The 19265-nt window shown below is 37.1% G+C and overlaps 1 protein-coding gene across 2 annotated transcripts; it reads right to left on the bottom strand.

The window, feature by feature from the left end:
- Positions 1 to 1196: 1196 nt before the first annotated feature.
- seh1l (SEH1-like) lies at positions 1197 to 18962 on the bottom strand. Of its 2 annotated transcripts, none has more exons than XM_084424024.1 (9): positions 18637 to 18895; positions 15604 to 15654; positions 14923 to 15069; positions 14099 to 14310; positions 13915 to 14013; positions 12932 to 13072; positions 11918 to 12075; positions 10718 to 10865; positions 1197 to 1426 (listed from the first exon to the last, which is right to left on the bottom strand). In XM_084424024.1, the coding sequence occupies exons 1-9, from the start codon at positions 18745 to 18747 to the stop codon at positions 1243 to 1245; spliced, it is 1251 nt and encodes a 416-aa protein (XP_084280150.1). In that variant the 5' UTR covers positions 18748 to 18895; the 3' UTR covers positions 1197 to 1242. The 2 variants fall into 2 exon arrangements, with proteins under 2 accessions (XP_084280150.1, XP_084280149.1); XM_084424023.1 differs by lacking the exon at positions 1197 to 1426 and adding an exon at positions 7511 to 8659 and having other exon boundaries at positions 18637 to 18962.
- Positions 18963 to 19265: the final 303 nt, after the last annotated feature.

The following is a 19265-nucleotide window of genomic DNA, read 5'->3' as shown; positions in this document are numbered from 1 at the left end:
GACTGAACCCCCTGGCAGGGATTTAATAAGTGTGTTTGCCATTACTGTATGGCTGTGTATGAGAGAGTCCTTGCCAACCCAATGCAGACATGGCCACAGGGTTGGCAGGTGTGCAATCAGGCCACAATACTATGTTCTCTTGATTAACACACTCTCAGCAGCCTGAGGGCCAAAGCCCTGACCAGTTACATCTGCCACAGACAGAAGAGGTAAAAATAAAATAAACCCAGAATACTGTGACCCAAATTGTTAGATCCGCTCAGTACTGGATGGCTAAAGCAGGACCTAAAAAACTAAATCACAATCTGATATATAGACACTATTCAATTTGTAACTTCACTGAAAGAGTAAATTCATATATAAATCTGTTTTAACCTCACAAAATGCACAGTACAAAATTATTTATTTGACAGTGTTTATTATTATTATTATTATGAGACAAACATTTACTCTCCTAAAACAATGGCCATTTTAGAACTGATTTTTTTTTTTTTTTTTTTTTTGCATTGTTCCATTTTCATAAAAAAGGACAATTCTCTAAATCTACAACGCAAAAAAAAATCGAATTCTTATAACTAGAAGATAAAAATATTTTAATACAAAAAATATTTGAAATTATTTATGCAGTACATCACAGTAGCGTCTGTTTTACTGCCCTTAATGATTATTTGAATAAAAAACATTTAATAACTGCTTTTTTTTTTTACTGTAACCCAAACTCAAAAATATTACAGTAAGGTATTACATTACACTAAGAATGTAAAAAATATCAGATATAAATATTATTATATATGGTTTAAAAAAAATGTTTTTCATGCTTGTTCAGTGAACCATATCTAATTATTGCACATGCACCTGAAGAGTCCATAAGACACTAACGGTTTACAGGCAGTAGACAATAAAGGTCACAGTTACAATAACTTTGAACACTAAAAAGACCCTTATACTAACTCTGATATATACCAGAAGATGCTCAGGGTCCCTGATCACCTGTGTGAACATGCCATATTCCTTCTGCAGGAGGACTGCAGATGTGGACCGAGTTTGTAATGTAAGATGCCCAAGACAGTGCTACAGGGAGACAGGAAGGATAGCTGATTGTCCTTGCAGTGCCAAACCCCCAGACGTGTTCGAGAACTTGCAAGTGTCTTGGTGGAAGAGTGGAGAAAAATCTCGCTTATGTCTCAGTTGTTGAATCTTTTTCTTGGGGGATGGGGTGAATATGATGTGGACATAAAGACATTACTGATCATTTAAAAGGAAAATGTCAGTGGGTTGACTGGCGGATTTCACCATGTGTCGATGACGTAGCTGAGGTGCATGGTTAGGATCAGGCTCATTAATTTGTTCGATGAGGGAGGGAGGAGGCAGGAGGTGGCCCAGTCGGGATCCAGCTCTGGGGGAGTCCAAATGAGGGAAGAAGTACCTGTAGGAACAGAATGGGAATGAAGCCCAACAAGCAACAGAAACGAGAAACGCCCACAACACAGACACACAAGAACAACAGAAAAATGGACATTGAGGAAAAACAAAGAAACAAAGGTGAATGATGATGAATGAAGCCGGAACAGGTACGCATCACACAAGATCAGGAGGAGAAATGTTCCAGTTTCAATGCAATGAAGGTTTATCTGCAGAATCTGAGACATGATGTTAATAAATGACCACAAAAGTTCATTTCAGCTCATCCTTCAGTTTGTAAAAACCACAGACATGCTTATCGACATGCTTTTACAATGGAAGCCTATGGGGCAAGCCAAAACAGAACCAGAATCTTTTTTTAAAAAGGAGATACTTAACTATAAGAGCAATTTTAGTCCACATGATTTAATAGGGTTTATCGTTTTCATAACTTCATTAACCAAAAATTGGGACATTATTTGCATCCACCAAAATTTGTAATTAATAAGTCTACAAACTAGTTTTCTGTGATTTTGTCATTTTCCACTTCTAAATATTTTAATTAAAAAGACTAAATTAATACAATTAAAAATGATTTAATAAACATTTAGCCTAAATTAAGTTGCCTCTCAGTATGTGACAACCTAGTTTGGGAATACATTTTAATAAAATGGAATAAAAGGTTTTCAGTTGCTGCTAAACTAGACAATAAAGAAGAAATGACTTGTTCAGTAACTTTTAATGGAAAAACTGCAGGACTGAATGTTTGAGCCTGCAGTCAACACAGTGATTTGTGTAAAAAATTAGTCTGTGCTTTAAATGTATAGGGGTCATGTCATCTGACTGGGACTGAATCTTGGATTTTGTTCACAGTGAAAAAAATGTTTATTAATTAAAGGGATAGTTCAGAAAAATGAAAATTATCTAATAATTTACTCACCCTCAAGCCATCCTAGGTGTATACGACTTTCTTCTTTCAGATGAACACAATCGGACTTATGTTAAAAAAATATGATTGCTCTTCCAAGCTTTATAATGGGAGTGAATGGCGTCAAAAAAAAAAAAAGATCGTTTTAGACTTCTTATTTGTGACCGGTGTTTTGTTTTGCTCTGTCTTCTGCGTTTTCGCATTCGTCAATACGTCATGCCTCAGGTCAGGTACTCTTTCGCGAATAACAATGCTTACGGCCATCTGTCAGAAGCTAGTTATTTTGGCTTATAAAGTTATAAATATAGATTTTTTTTTCTTACACTAACGCATCGCTTCGCTTCAGAAGGCCTTTATTAACTCCAAGCCATTGATGGATGCACTTTTTTGGCCTTCAAAATTTCTAAATTTGATCGATTGCTCCTGTCTGCCTTGCTGCTGGTTTGCGTCTGTATGCTCCCTATAGCTTTCTGTTTTGAATCTCTATTTACTATCATTCCTTTTTGTTTATATTTCTAAATATAACTTACTCAGGCAATATTAGACTGCATCTAATATATGTTGATATCACATTTATCTGACATCGCTAACTTTTATCTAAATCGTTATCGCTAGCACAACACGCTAGTATCTCGCTAGCCTGTTAACCTTCCATTCGTGCTTGCAGTCCTTTTTTTTTTTTCTCGTGCACTCACGCTTTTTACGAGTCTATCAAACAACTGTGGTAAGTAGGATCAGTCAACAAACACAGTGAGTAATGTCTTCTCCTGTTATTGTCACTTGCACTTCGTGTCACATGTGTAGCATAGCCTTCTCTGTCAGCACAGAGGGATTTTCATGTGATAAGAAAGTGCCTTAGTTATTAGCGATTCTATTACACGGAACGACACCAGCCACCATAGTCACATGTTTGTCGGGAGCCAGAGTGCCTGACATCAAAGCAAATTTAAAAGTGCTGGCTAATGCTAATTGTAAATTCACTCATTCTCATAAATTCAATTTATTCGCATCGGCACTAATGATGTTCGACTTCGCCAGTCGTAGATCACTAAAATTAATGTTAAAGAGGTGTGTGAACTCGCAAGTACGATGTCAGGCACTGTAATTTGCTCTGGCCCCCTTCCTGTTCGCCAGAGTGATGAGAGACCGTCCTCACTCAATGGCTGGCTGTCTAAGTGGTGTCCGCAAAAATAATATAGAATTCATAGTCAATAGAAAGGTTTTTGGGGCAGACCTGACCTGTTGAAAAGAGATGGTATTCATCCCTCCTGGGATGGTGCTGCTCTTCTCTCTAGTAATATGGCACATAGTCTTAGAACTCAAACTTGAATTGGGGCTCAGGTCAGGAAGCAAACAGACTGACTAAACCGACCGTCTGCTAGCTGTCTCACGTCACTGAGGTCAGATAAATCCCATCACATAGAGACTCTATCACCTAGATGTCATCATATACAGACTGTGTCTGTTCCCCGAAAAGTTGTTTGAAATACAAACAACTCCCAAACCCATTTAAGGGTAAAAATGTAACTGATGTTCAACAAATATAAAAAAGATATAATACAAATTAACAAATGATAAAGCTTGGGTTGCTGAATATTCGATCGCTTACTTCAAAAGCACTTATTGTTAATGACATGATCACAGATTATAACCTAGATGTGCTGTGTTTGACAGAAACCTGGCTAAAACCAGACGATTACATTACTTTAAATGAGTCCACCCCCCAAGATTATTGTTATAAACATGAGCCTCGTCTGAAAGGCAAGGGGGGAGGTGTTGCTGTAATTTAAAGTAATATCTTCAGAATTACTGAGAAGTCTTGCTTCAAATATAATTATTTTGAAGTGTTGGTGCTTAATGTAACACTATCTAGTGTAAATGATAAATCACGTTTGAGATTTGTGCTGGCTACTGTATACAGGCCACGAGGGCACCATACAGACTTTATCAAAGAATTTGCTAATTTTCTATCAGAGTTAGTACTGGCTGCAGATAAAGCCCTAATTGTTGGTGCTTTAAATATAGATACACATAAGTAATCATACTCTAGATCTAATATTATCACATGGAATCAATGTTGATGCCGTTGAAATTCTGCAGCAGAGTGATGACATCTCAGATCATTATCTAGTCTCGTGTATACTTAATTTAGCCAAGGCTGCAAAGCCGACTCCGTGTTACAAATATGTTAGACCTATCATTTCTGTTACTAAAGATTGCTTTATTAATAACATTCCTGATCAGTTTCATCTCCTCAGCAACCCACATAGCTTAGAAGAACTCGATATTGCAATTTGCAACAGCAACTTTTGACTCTCTCTTTTCCAGCACTTTAGACAGTTGCTCCTTTGCGCTTAGAGAAACTTAAAGAAAATAGTCCAACGCCATGGTACAATGAGCACACTCGGCCCTTAAGAGAGCAGGCAGAAAAATGGAGCGCAACTGGAGGAAAAGAGGTTTTTTTTCGCATTTCATGGAAAGAGAGCACGATTGCGTACCGAGAGGCCTTAAAAACAGCTAGATCTGCTCATTTTTCAACCCTATTAGAAGAAAATAAACAAAACCGTAGGTATTTATATGATACAGTGGCTAAATTAACGAAAAATAAAGCTTCAACCCCAGACGTTTCCAAGCAGCACAGCAGTAATGACTTTACGCACTTCTTTACTTACAAGATTGATAATATCAGGGAGAAAATTATAACTATGCAACCATCTACTACAGTGTCGCATCTTACATTGCATTGTAGTCTCCCTGAGGAAAAATTCTATTCATTCATTGCTATAGGAGAGGAAGAATTTTCTAAACTCGTTAAATCATCTAAATCGACAACATGTATGTTGGACCCTATACTGACTAAGCTATTGAAAGAGATGCTTCCAGAGGTCATAGATCCTCTTCGTAATATCATTAATTCATCTCTGTCATTAGGATACGTACCTAAAACTTTTTAGCTGGCTATGATTAAACCGTTTGTTTAAAAAAACGCAACTTGATCCTACAGAATTAGTCAATTACAGGCCGATCTCGAATCTAATCTTTTTAGGAAAAAAATAGTATCTGTGAGGATTTCCAGTCAGGATTTAGACCGTACCATATTACTGAGACAGAGTCACATCTCATTAGAGTCACAAATGAATTGCTCTCATCATCCGATCGTGGTTGTATCTGTCTATTAGTGTTACTCGATCTTAGTGCTGCATTTGATACTATTGATCATTTGACACTGAAGACTTGAGTAATGGCTGCTGAAATTCATCTTGTGATATCAAAGATGAATTTCAGCAGCCATTACTCAAGTCTTCAGTGTCAAATGATCCGTCAGAAATCATTATAATATGATGACTTGCTGCTTAAAAATATTTCTTATTATTATCTCTCTATTAGTGTTACTCAATCTTAGTGCTGCATTTGACACTATCGACCACAACATTCTTTTAAATAGACTCGAAAATTATGTTGGCATTAGTGGAATTGAATTAGCATGGTTTAAATCATACTTAACTGACCATTATCAGTTTGTAGCAGTAAATGAAGAGATGTCTTATTGATCACAAGTTCAGTATGGAGCACCACAAGGCTCAGTTCTAGGACCATTGCTGTTCACTCTGTACATGCTACCCTTGGGAGATATCATGGCATGGCAGGAAGCATGGCATTAGTTTTCACTGTTATGCTGATGATACTCAGCTTTATATTTCTTCAAGCCCCGACAAAACTTGCCAATTCACAAAATTAACGGAATGCATAGCTGATATAAAAAACTGGATGACTAATAATTTGCTAGTACTTAACTCTGAAAAAACAGAGATTTTAATTATTGGACAAAAAACGTCCTCAAGTAATAATCTAGAATACTGTCTAACACTTGATGGCTGCTCTGTCAAACCTTCGTCGTCGGTTAGAAACCTGGGTGTGCTCTTTGATACCAATCTTTCATTTGAAAGTCACGTTAGTATCTGTAAAACCGCATTCTTCCATTTTAAAAATATATCTAAATTACATCATATGCTCTCAATGACAAATGCGGAACAATTAGTTCATGTGTTCATGACATCAAGGCTAGATTATGGTAATGCTCTTATGGGTGGTTGCCCTGCACGCTTAACCATATTAATGACCATATTAGCCCGGTTCTATCAACACTGCATTGGCTCCCTATTAAAAATCGTATAAATTTTAAAATATTGCTGATTGCTTACAAAGCACTAAATGGTTTAGCTCCTCAGTACTTGAGCGAGCTCTTAACGCATTATAGTCTTTCACGTCTATTGCGATCTCAAAATTCCGGCCAGTTGATAATACCTAGAATATCAAAATCGACTGCTGGTGGTAGATCCTTTTCCTATTTAGCACCAAAACTCTAACAGTCTTCCTAACATTGTCCGGGAAGCAGAAACACTGTCAGTTCAAATCTAGACTAAAAACACATCTCTTTGACATAACATACACATAACACATTATAACCTTCTATAATTCAATGTTGGGCTGCATAGATTAGGTCAGCCGGAACCGGGAACACTCCCCATAAATCGTGATGTACTCGTTTCATCATAAGAAAAATGGCGTCTACGCTAAAATAAGTCTCTGTTTATCCTGAGGTTTACCGCAGTCCGCCGGATCCAGGCCGTATCCAGATCTGATTAAGGACCTGCGCCTGGACACGACGACAACGCAGTCCTAAAGTGTCAACTAGTCTCTCCCCTGTGAAGGCCTCCTTCCCTTCCCTTTACCTCTGTACAGTTAAAACGTTGTCAAAATAGTTCCGGTTGGCCACATGGCTACTCGGAAGTGATAAATAATTCTGCGAATGACTGGGCCGGAGCACGTTAAGGGTTTTCTGTTAGAACGGTGTCGTGTAAGCAGCCCCTAAGTTAATAACTAATGATCTTTGCAACGGAAGAAAATGTAACTTTAGCTGGACAATAACTTTATTATAGAGCTGCTGTAAAGCCAAAACAATCTCTGTTACTTTAATTACCTATTAATTTAATTTCTTATAAATTTTACTATAAAGCTGCTTTGAAACAGTCCATATTGTTAAAAGCACTATATAAATGAAGGTGACTTGACTTAAGATATTTTATTTCTTTTAAATGTCTTTTCAGACCAACTTCTTCTTATAAGGGCTCTTTAAATGAGGATCACACAACTCAGATAAAATCAGAACAACTCAATAAATCAGAACTGAAAATCAAACTTTATTTTACAAAAAAAAAGACAGTTGCATTAGTCTCTAGAACTGTTTCAATTTTCTCTTTTTGAATTCCCAATTGAAGAGGCAGCACTACAAAGAAATTCATGGATGGATATTGCCAATATACAGAGTTAAATATCAGATGCCAGCTTCTCATTTATTCATGCACCAAAATTGTGAATTGAAAAAACTTTTGGTGATGGTTTATTAACGGAAGTAGATATGTTTAGCAGGTCAAAAGATTCTTCATTGAATACTAGGCTTTAGAGCTGCAAAAAGTTGCTTGTTTCAGCACAAACAATCTGTGCCTACACCCTAAAATACTTACTGAAATACTATAATACAGTTAGTTTGACAAATTAAATGTAATATGCTAATAATTCCAAAGGCATATTTGGAGACAGAACAAAATTTGAGCAGAACTGGTATGATACAATGCCTCCCTCTACTGTCCACACCACAGAATACATGGTGATCAGCTTCAAACTAACAGCGCAAACATGTGTAGTGTTTTTTTGAAAGCCTGAAGTCCATTTACTCACCTTCATGCTATTCCAAGTGCAAATAATTTTATTTCATTTGTTTAAAATGGGGGTTTAGAATGTTTCCTTTTGTGCATCACAGAAGAAACTCAGTTGTAAAAGTTCTGGAACAACATGAAGGCAAATAAACAATGACAGAATTTTGAGTTATCTGTTCCTTTAAAAGCAACTATAACAGTTTTTGGATATAGCCAATGGAAACGGGCACAGACAATTATGCTTTGAAACTTCAAAATGAGCTAAATGTAAGTATTAAAATAAATAATTAATACTGCATCACATCACAACAATTAATAAGAATGTCAATATTGGAATCATGTTTAGTGTAATTTGTTAAATAATACAAAAAATACTCAATGTCAGGTGAGTGCCACTGAAGAGAACACACAAGCACAGTTCCTTTAACAGCCACACTACAGATCGTGCCGTCAGCACACGCTTCTGTCAGATTAGTAGCTAGACGAGTGTGCAGGTATCACACCGTGCAGAGGAGGGGTCAATGAGGTCTCTGTCCAATCCTGTGCATGTGCATGCAGCAAGCAGCCAATCAGCATGTTATGCCGTTAGCCTGGCATCAGCTGAGCTTTTTTTCTGTTAAAATTAAGACATTTAATTATGAATAAACCACAAACTTGCAATGGCAAATGCAGTCAAATGCATATATAAAGGTTTTTTTTTTTTTTTATGCCTTTAAAAAGTCAGAACTCAACACTTTCCCCGCCATTGATGGAAATGTCTGGCTTTCCCTGTTTTCACTGTTATCACTGTAGGGGGCGCTATTACGCATCTTACGCTAGTACTGAATCTCTTGATCAAAACACAGGCGAAGGAGTAGCAGAAATAAGCGATATCATATTTAAGCAAATGGATATGTAAGATAACGCGATCATCATTAAACAGAATATAAATCAAAACTGCCTAATGTTACCGAATGAAATATCACCCAGGACGAGCTATCGGACTGTGCAGCTTAGACTCAATCAACGTTTTGATATGTTTTGATCATCATTCTGAATCATATTTAGACGTAACTTACTTAGTCTACGTGATTTTCTCAGATTTTCGCTCAAAATGTTGCTTTTTATAATGAATCGTACCCACATTCAAGTTATGATAAAGGAATGCATGAAGCCAGAATAAAACTTTTTTGTTTGTTTGTTTTTTTAAAGCTGAGGGCCTGTTCTTCATACAGCAAAATAATCTGGAGGCCATGAAACTTTTGTGAATATGATCAAATGCTGGCGTTGGCTGGCAACTTTTTTCAAAAACACTGGCGGGGAAAGAGTTAAGTAATGTGAAGCAGTAGTTTTTGTACCTAAAATAAAAAAAATAAAAAAAATAATGATTATGCCAGACCAGACTAGGGATGGGACGGTATGAAAATTTCATATCACGATTATAGTGACAATAGAGTCAATAGCAACGCATTATAACACAGCGCACATCCATACGTTAACGGTACGTTCACACGGGGCGTCAGCGTCAACGCTTGACTGAAGGCGTGGCTGAAGTTTGGCACTGACGCCATGGTCATAGCAGCGTCAGCCAATGAAATTAGACAGGAACTCAACAACAAGCTTCATTGCCGTGATTGGCTGCCGCCTGGCTACTGTATTTGCATAGAGCGATCCTGATTGGCTGACGCTTCCGTCTGCGGCGCTTCACTGGCGTTGCTCGCGGCAGAAGTTGAAAAATTCTCAACTTCTGCCGCGAGCAACGCCAGTGAAGCGCCGCCGACAGATCCACAATTCTTTTCGGCAACGCTTGACGTCACCCATTCAAAGTCAATGGGAAGCGTTGACGCTGACGCCCAGTGTGAACGTACCGTAACGTTATCGCAACAACGGACGCGCTCTCTCGTTTCATTCAAATACAACTTGCCGTCTTGAGTGTCCGTTTTTGGACGATTTATAAACAGGTAAGATTTAAAACATTAATCTCAGTTCAATATGTCCCCGTAATTATGTGGTAAAAAAAAAAAAAAATAGTTTGAACTTGATCGTTTGTCTTTGGCTCAAAGCCACTTGCTGCGAACTTTTCTTCGCGGAAGCTTCACGTTTATTTCAAGTGAGTGAGATAAAATATTTCAACTCAAAACAACATTTTGTGGTCAATTATTTCCCAGACGTAGTTTTGGTATTGAGGTCAAAGTTAACTTGCCTTGCGTTCGCTATAACAGTGGGTGATGGTCACACAAGACGACTCGGCAGATTTGAAGTGTTTATTGTAGTGACCATCCTCGATTAAGTTTCACTAAGGACTTTTGTAAAAGCCCAAATATGCCCACACCTCAGATTTGGTCCTCTTAAAAGGCTGAACAATCTCCCGAGCACGGTCACTGCCTTGAGCCTTCCGCCATTCCTTCTCGAATAAAAAAAAAAAAACAACATTGCGCGCCTCGCCTGCATCAGCCTGTTGCTGGCTGGACAGTGAGTTATTTACAGTGAGTTATTAAAATCGCGATAATCAAACACGGTTTTAATGATAATTAAATTTTAACGATAATACTAACCGTCAGTACATTTTATCGTGGTTTAAACCGGTAATCGTCCCATCCCTAGACCATTCCCATTCATTTGTGATGAATACTTATCTATATTCTATAACTATATTGAGGGTCATACTCTACATCACAGCACCGCCACATACCTGCCAGCAGAAGCCGCCCCAACAACCATCTGAGCAGCTCCAGGGACGCCCACAGTGCTCAGAGCAGCAGTGAGTCCAGAGGAGCCGTTCACTGGGCTCCCGTCTCCTCTCAGGATCCCTGTGCACTTCCAGTTGTCCATATAATTAGCTGCAGACAAGATGAACCAGAATGCACAGCATAATTTACATTATGTGATGTATATCATTAAACATGTTAGGCTGGGATATTATTAGTCCATATAATTTTCCCCCGCCTGAGCAGCCTTATTGTCAGCAGAAATTAAAAGTAGTTTTAGAGGTTAAAGTTTAAAAGGGCTGGGTTTATGAAGTCTGGCATTTTTATCGTAAGATTGGGTTATGATATTAAGGTACAATTTAAAAAATAAAAACATGCATGTATAAATCATTCACAAAAAGATACATCATATAACATGTATGTAGAAAATTGAGGTGAATTTCCATTTTATGCTGACTTTAAAGTAGATTTAAAAAAAAAAAATGTAAATTACATTTAAATAAAAAAAATATATATTAATAATAATTTCACGATCTCGATTCAAAACACCCAGGCGATCTTTTTTCTACATGACAACGATTCGGCTATGACTTAAATATTTGATTTAAAAAATAAAAATAAAATAAAACCACAGCAAAACATTCAGATCACTGCCTCTGACCCAGAGAGAACAGTTGTCATGTATAGGTATGAAACAGCTTCACAAACAATCTTTTCAACCTCACAGTATAATTTCTGAGTTTTTCTAAAAGTTTATATAAACACTGATGTCTAAGGTAGCGATCAAAATAGAGCGAGTGCTTGGCGCTTCTAATAACAATGGTATCACTATTAACTGTTAAAAAATGTATTTGTCATTGAATCATTCATTCATTCAAGAGATTTGTTCAAAAACGCTGATTCATCCAGTACTGAAACAAGTGAGCGAGTGATTCTCAATTTATCCAGAATCATGAAGCTCTACTTTAAAGTTAATACATTTTGATGAAAGCTAAAACCTATTTGTAATATTATATTACAATTTTCATAATAAAATGAAAAGTAACACTAGCATTTATAATTTAAAAAAAACATTAAAAGAGTTGAACTGTAAAGAATATCTAAAGCAATGATAAAGAGTTATTATTGAGAAATGTTTTTCAAAAGATTCACTCAGCAGGAAGTAGATTGAGTTGACGGCTGACCTTTCCAGAGACGCACACAGCCATCGTCTCCAGAGGAGGCCAGGAGAGTACTGGTGATGTTCCAACTCACGCGCCACACCTGAGAGTTATGACTGTCAAACTGAGCCATCACTTGCACCTCAAACTTAGTGGGACCAGAGCTGTTGGCGCTCTCTCTCCTGTCAGACACATAACATGAATCAACTGTTCCAAAAAGATTCTTACAGTCAGAGTAAACCATGAGTGGCGTTTACCCATGTAAAACTCAGCACAGTGAAGCTAGGGCGTTGACAGGCGGTGGCATAGAAGTTCTGAGATATTAGCTCAATACTATTGTGAGTGGTGCTTACTAGGGCTGCACAATATTATAAAAAACTGCCATTGCAAAATGTAGTTTTTCTGATATGTGTGTATATATATATATATATATATATATATATATATATATATACACATACACACACACACACACACAGGTAGGCTTCTTCAAGCGTCTTGGAGATGTTGCCACGGTTCTTCTGAATTTAGTCTAACTGTAAAATTACATAACTAATATTTAAGTTTCTTTGTTTTCTTTCATTTCTTTATTTTCAAACATAAAACCATTAAGCTTTAACATTGAAACAAAGGATCATGAGCTGTATGCATATAAATGAACACAGTGCAGCATTTCACTGTGAAACCGGCAGCACATATATTTAATTAAATTGCAGACTTCATGATTTGAAAATCACACCAAGCCATACTGCAATTCCATTTTATGTCAATATATCACGTAGCCCAAGTGTTTACTAGCCCAAGTCAAAATATCCCACCCTCAAGTCCCAATAAATAGCATGGGCCCCTCCTTAGAATTATGTTGTGTTTTTTTTCCAATGTTGTTCTATACTGAATCTCTTCTGTTCTATTCCACAGAAGATCAAGAGTGATACATGTTTGGAACAACATTTATTTCAGAATTTACTTTTTGTGTGAACAATTAAGATGACCAATTTGACTGCTTAGCTTTCTTACTACCGAGAATGCTATATTTACCTCAATGGTATGAGTTTGAAAATGCGGACGTCTTTGGTCGCTATCGCCAGCACATGGAAGGATCTCCCAAGATTAGGAGCAAATGCGATGTCATGTACTGGGTCAGTCACAGTCATCAATGTCTCTGCTTTGGCATACTTCCTGAAAGTCAACATAAACCCATTAGAAACATGATTATAACAGAAAAATAGATATTAAAGACCTGGGCCCATATTTTTAAAGCTTCTAAGAATCCTCCCAGAAAGCTCCTAATTTATCTTAAGAAATGCGAGGTATAGGGTCTATTCTAAGCCTTCACTTTGAAATTACAAGTGTAATTTTTCCTATTTTACCATACTCTCTGACACACACACACACACATTATATACATGTATATACTTTATTTTTTATTAACCATGCTGTTAATGTTGTAATTAACGTATTTGATAGGAAATGAACAGCCACACAAGGTTCTGAAAGTGCTGTAACTGTTTGTGTGATCACTTTGCTTATAGAAGGTTGTAACAGACATAAATCATAACTGCTGCATAGTTGCATTTTTCCAGTTGCCAAATATGATAATGTAGTTAATGTAGTGATTACTTACATTTCTGGCACTATGGCATTTCTGCGCTGTATCAGAGATGTTAGCGTGTCTCTAATAAGATCAGTCACAACCATGATCCCTCCACGACCTAATGTGTAGTGTCTTATTAACTCATTGACATGCATTGTGTGCAACACATTTATTCTCCCTTAATCACTTTTCATCCATTTTCTCCGCTGCTAAAGAAGCCTTTTAAGCCTCTTAAAAGTCCTTGTCCGTACTCCTAAAAATGTTGGACCTTAAGACCTCTTTTAAGGGTTAAGATGCTTTCTGAATTACTTATTTCTTTACTAGGATATTTTCTTTAACTTTGAGGAAACGCCCACATTTCTGAAACATTTCTAAGGGAGCAACTCTTTGCACTAAGAAGTGAAATTCCATGAAGCGAAACTCATACCTTGTATTTTCATTATACTCATAGATTTGCACTTTGCCACTGTATGTGACATTGCTGTCGTCACTGCCCACAGCTATCATTGGAGGATGTGCTCGAGAACTAAAAAGGCAGAACAAACAGTTGTGACAATCAAGAATACTTCTTTCAAATTCATAATGTTATTGTGTGTAGATGGCGTTCAGACCTGGAGGGGTTCCATGAGATGCAGGAGCATGAGAGCTTGCAGGAGATCTCGTGCTGCAGTGACCACTGGCTGAGGTTCATCACATCAGGGGCCTCGTAGATGCGCACCACACCGTCTGCAGAGCAGGTGGTCAACATCAGGCCCATGTGCTTTGGTGCAAACTTCACATCGGTCACTGATGTCCGACTGTCCACAAGTGTGGTTCTCTTAATCTGGAGAAGCACAGAAAAAATGAATAGAAGATCTATGAAACTGCTTCAGATTTGCACAAAAACATGATTGGTTACCATCTTGTTTTTAGAAAATTCATAAGTTACCCTCAAAAGCAACTCTGAAATCAATGTATACTCTTGAATTTCACCATACTTTTCACTTCATTTGATTCCCTGGGAATCAAACCCATTGCTAGCACCATGCTCTACTCTTTGAGCAAAAGGAAAAGCAAGTAGTAAGGGCCTATGACATGAAAATTTGCAAAATCCAGTCAAAAAGAAAGTTGTCCATGTTTTAATTTAAACAGTAAACCTCTATTATGCAGCACTTTCTTTGCAAAAAAGGAATTTAATGTTATGAAATTATTTGATTACATTTTAAAAGACTAATTCAATTGTTGAAGTTTTATGCATTCATTTGATTACCATCATTTTTTTTTAATCAAAACACAGAATCCAGAAAACAGACAATACAAAATGTCTGAAACGATAAAACATTTAATAGGGCACTATTATTGTTAAAACTTTAATGAACACAGAATTTGGCCAAAAAATAAAACTGATTTTATAGGGCTGTAAATAACTTGTAAATAAATAATTAATAATACATACCCAGTGACTCTGACCACGCTGTTTATCATTGGATTCACCGACTATCTCCTCCCATACAGCCGCAGTGCGGTCAAACGAACAAGATGCCAACACTTGACCGAACTCAGGATGCGCCCATGTCACCCTCCAAACAGAACCACTATGGGTCTAAAAAAGACAGAAAGACGGAAGAATGTGGTTTAAAACAGTTCCTCAAATAAGGTGTCTTTGATCAAATTAATTAATTATTTTCACATTTAGTGTGCTACTTTTTTTATTTTAGAGGTCCACAAACTTTCCCCCGGTTTCAGAGACAAGGTTTAAGCCTAGTCCTAGATTAAAATGCATGTTTGAGAATATTTTAAAATATGTCAGTGCCATTGTTTTGTTTCAAGATGCACACCAGTAATGATTTTTTTTCTAAGGCACGTTTATAAAAGCTACTTAGATGTCCGTATTGAACTAAGGCCTAATCCTGGCTTAATCTAAGCCCTGTCTGTGAAACCAGTCCTTTAACTTTAAAATTTTTGTTTGGCAAAATAAAAAAAAGTGCTATAATGAATTATGCATCTACTTGTATCCCACCTTTTTAACCAAGGTATGAATGAGGGTGAAAACTAAAGTCAGTTATGCAGTTTAGGGTTACATGAAGATTTACCCCAAAGCACATAAAAGTTAAAAAAATAATAATAATAATCATACCTTCCAACTAGCAGTGCAGTGCCATTCTCCATCATCACCTTTGTCCCAGACCTAGATCAGTTCACAACAGCCAAATGTTTGTTAACAATATAAATAACAAGCATGCAAATAAGCTAAAGAACCACAGCCTTAAGCTCATATCTGAAGCTGCTATCAATTGAATCCCCAAGCTCCAAATCTGTCAATCCATCTCATTTGATGAACAGAGGCTGCTTGATCATTTTTGGTTTTCCAAATTTTTGTGTTTACCCATGTATCACAACACCATCTGTTTCTTTTTATTTTCACTTTATTTAACCCTAAACTTTGAGAGTTCTTGATCATTACATTTGAAGTCAATTTTTAAGTCTAAAGGTGATTATACACAGGGCAACTGTTTGAGCAATATTGCTGGGCAATGTTGCCGTCAACGGGAAACCAGATGAGATACAGGGCCCACGACCGATCTAAATTATTCAGATTGAAATTTATTGCCCATTTTCAATGGGAAAGTGCCCAAGCAACAATCGCTCGGCAAGATTGCCCAGCAACTGCTCAAAAAGTTGCCCTGTGTATCATCACCTTGAGGTACAAGAAATTGTTTCAATAGCTTGAAATTTGCTCTCAGTTTGTTTCAAGCAGTTTAGACCATTCCGAGCTGAAATATTATTGAGGTTTCCGTAAACATCTGTATAACCAAAATTTGTTGTGGGCCATGACACAAAGATGGCTGTCACGGTTAAAGTCTAAAACGGAAGTAGCAAAAGTTTGAGAAAAGAAAAGTCAACCCCCATTGCAAATCAGGTTTATTGGCAAAATTTACAGACTTTCAGCTGTTTGCAATGAACAAATCAAAGTAATTAAAATAGCAGTTTAACAACAAATGTTTCAAGTGGTTTCCCAAAATTCTACTGAAAAAGCAACTTTTAATGACTTCTGTAGTCTCAAAATTATTCAACCCCTTCATGGCAAGCATCTTTAGTACTTCTTAGAACACTCATTTGCTGTTATGACCTGCTGCAAATGAGATATATAACCAGACACCAGCTTCTGGCAGCGTTTCTGAGGAATCTTTAGCCCATTCCTCATGAGCAATGACCTCCAGTTCAGTAATATTCGTTGGTTTGCATGCTGCAACCACCTTCTAAAGTGGTACAAGTCACGTGACTGTGATGGCCACTGTAGAATCTTCCTGGACACATTTTCCCTTAGGATTTCCTGATACTTCAATGAATTCATCTTGCCTTTCACACGCTGCAGGTTTCCAGTGCCAGAGGATGCAAAGCAGCCCCAGAGCATCACGAGCCCCACCATGCTTAACTGTAGACAGAGTGTTCTTTTCAGGATATGCTTCATTCTTCTTCCTCCAGACATACCGCTAATTCATTGGGCCAAAAAGTTCCAGTTTTGTTTCATCGCTCCACAGAACAGAATCCCAAAAACTCTGTGGCTTGTGTTTAGTATGCGCCTTACTGTGCAAGCTGAAACCTCAGGGGCTGAAACCTCAGTGCCTGTTGCCACCAAGTGTTGCTGCAGGTCTTTTGCAGTCACTCGAGGGTTTTTCTGAACCTGCCTTCCCAGAAATCTGGTTGCTGTTGTTGATAGTTTCCTTTTTCTGCCCCATCCAGGTAGAGTAACCACTGTTCCTTTAACTTTGAACTTGCAAACTATGCTTCCAACAGTGTCTCTAGGAACATTTAGTGCCTTCGCTATCTTTTTGTATCCTGTTCCTTGTTTGTAAAGGGTGATGATATCTTAACTTTTTGGACCATTCTTTCGACTTAGCCATATTTCTAACATGCAGTAAAACGTGATACTCAACAAACCTAGCCAGTTCAGATATTTCATGTGTTCTAGCTCAAGCACACCTGGTGCAACTAATGAAGCCCTTGAAAAGTTTTGCAGATTTGTCCTGTTGTGAGGGATTCTATTCAGAGGGTTGTATAATTTTGAGACTGCAGAAGTCATTAAAAGATGCATTTGAATTTGCAGAGTTGAAACATTTATTGTGTTGAGCTATTTTAATTACTTTGGTTTGATTTGTTCATTGTGTTCAACAGCTGAAAGTCTGTAAAGTTTGCCAATGATACTGATTTGCAATGGGGGTTGAATAATTTCATTCACAAGAGTGAAACTGATTCTTGAACAAGAAATAATGTAGGGTGGGACTTGATTTTGTCCATCGGAATTGATTGGGTCGTTGTGGTTTGCTATTGCTGTGATGTGATTGACAGTTGTCCCACCCTCACGCCAGTAAACACTGTCATAAGAGATTAGATGTTGCAAGAGGAAGAGGATGTTATTTTGATTTAAGATTATGAGGGCGTACAAATTAAAACAATAATAATTAATAACGTGCACAGATTAATCTATTATAAATACTGCAATATTCCATAAAAATAAGAATTTTGATTTCATTGTGACTTTTACAGTGGTTGGCATCACCAAAACAGAGGTAATCACTCAAAAAAAGGAAAATTAAAAAATGGCCAAGAAACCAACTTTACCATTTTTGGAACATATTTTACTACTGAATTAGGCTACATACAACGTGATGGAGATTAACAGACACAGCCTATTTGTCTCCAATACAATCGATCAATCAATTATTTAATACACCAAATCTCTAATTTCATAGAATCTAACCTATACCCTCTCATAAAGTATACTCTGGAGATACAAAAAAAAAAATATATAGGCATATATAACAATAACATGATGGTTTATACAATCACATTTAACTGAAATGGAAAGGCGCTATATAAATAAAACATTATTATTATTATTATTATTTACATACATAACACCGTTTTTTTTTTTTTAAGGGATAGTATTGCACAGCTGCAGGAAAGCCCATTCAATCACAAGTTTCTGTCAAATGTATTTCTAGCTATGTCTCAAAACATGGTGAGCTGCCCGTCTAGACCGCATTTTTGGGTGTCACAGGCACGTGCAGGATTTACTTTCTAGGTAGGCAGCTCAATATAAGTTTGGACAAAGTCTCTATAAAGTCCTGTGCAGTTAAACAGATCACACAAAAGAGTGTTTTCTTGCCTTGACGCTCTGATCACTGGAGCAGGTCGCCATCCTGCGACCATGAAAATCATAAGAAACATCGTGAATCAGATCTTTATGATCCGCTGCGATGCTCTTCGCCACGAACATCTTCTAGTAAAACTACTTCTTGACGCCACCAAGAAAATATATCGCACAATTCACTAAATGAAACAGCAGATAGGCGTTTAGTCAAACTTCAGCAGAAATGTTTAACTCTACCGGTGCCATGTTTCTTTCTTTTTTTTTTTTTTTACATGAAAACGTTGCTCGCTGCTTTATTGGAGATGAAACTCATCTGAGAGCGGATTACTGCCACCTACTGCACTAGCGGAGTTACTGCTGCCACTATTAACCACACAACCGAGGTGCCGAATGAACGAGTTACCAAAAATTAGGCAATTTTACCACATTTAACAAAACAAGCATCTAATGTTTTGATATATTAAATACATGTTAAATATATACAATTCTTGAATCTTAAATATCGACATGTTCAGCTCAATATTACATTTTAAATAGAAGGGTGAATAGAAGGGTTCTTTTTTATTTAGAAATTTTTATTAAATAAGATCACATATTATGAATTATTTATTTAGGTAAACCAAAATATGAAGACACTTTTTGCA

Source organism: Rutilus rutilus (assembly GCF_951802725.1).
Source record: "Rutilus rutilus genome assembly, chromosome: 11".
Lineage (NCBI taxonomy): Eukaryota > Metazoa > Chordata > Actinopteri > Cypriniformes > Leuciscidae > Rutilus > Rutilus rutilus.
Note: the sequence above shows the minus strand (reverse complement) of the source record. Positions and strands in the feature narration are given on the sequence as shown.

Coding starts and splice junctions, on each gene's coding strand:
- seh1l (XM_084424024.1), bottom strand. CDS start 18,747: ATGTTCGTGGCGAAGAGCATCGCAGCGGATCATAAAGATCTGATTCAC. Junction 13,073..13,914: donor GAGTATAATGAAAATACAAG/GTATGAGTTTCG, acceptor GTTGACTTTCAG/GAAGTATGCCAAAGCAGAGA. Junction 12,076..12,931: donor TTCAAACTCATACCATTGAG/GTAAATATAGCA, acceptor TGTGTCTGACAG/GAGAGAGAGCGCCAACAGCT.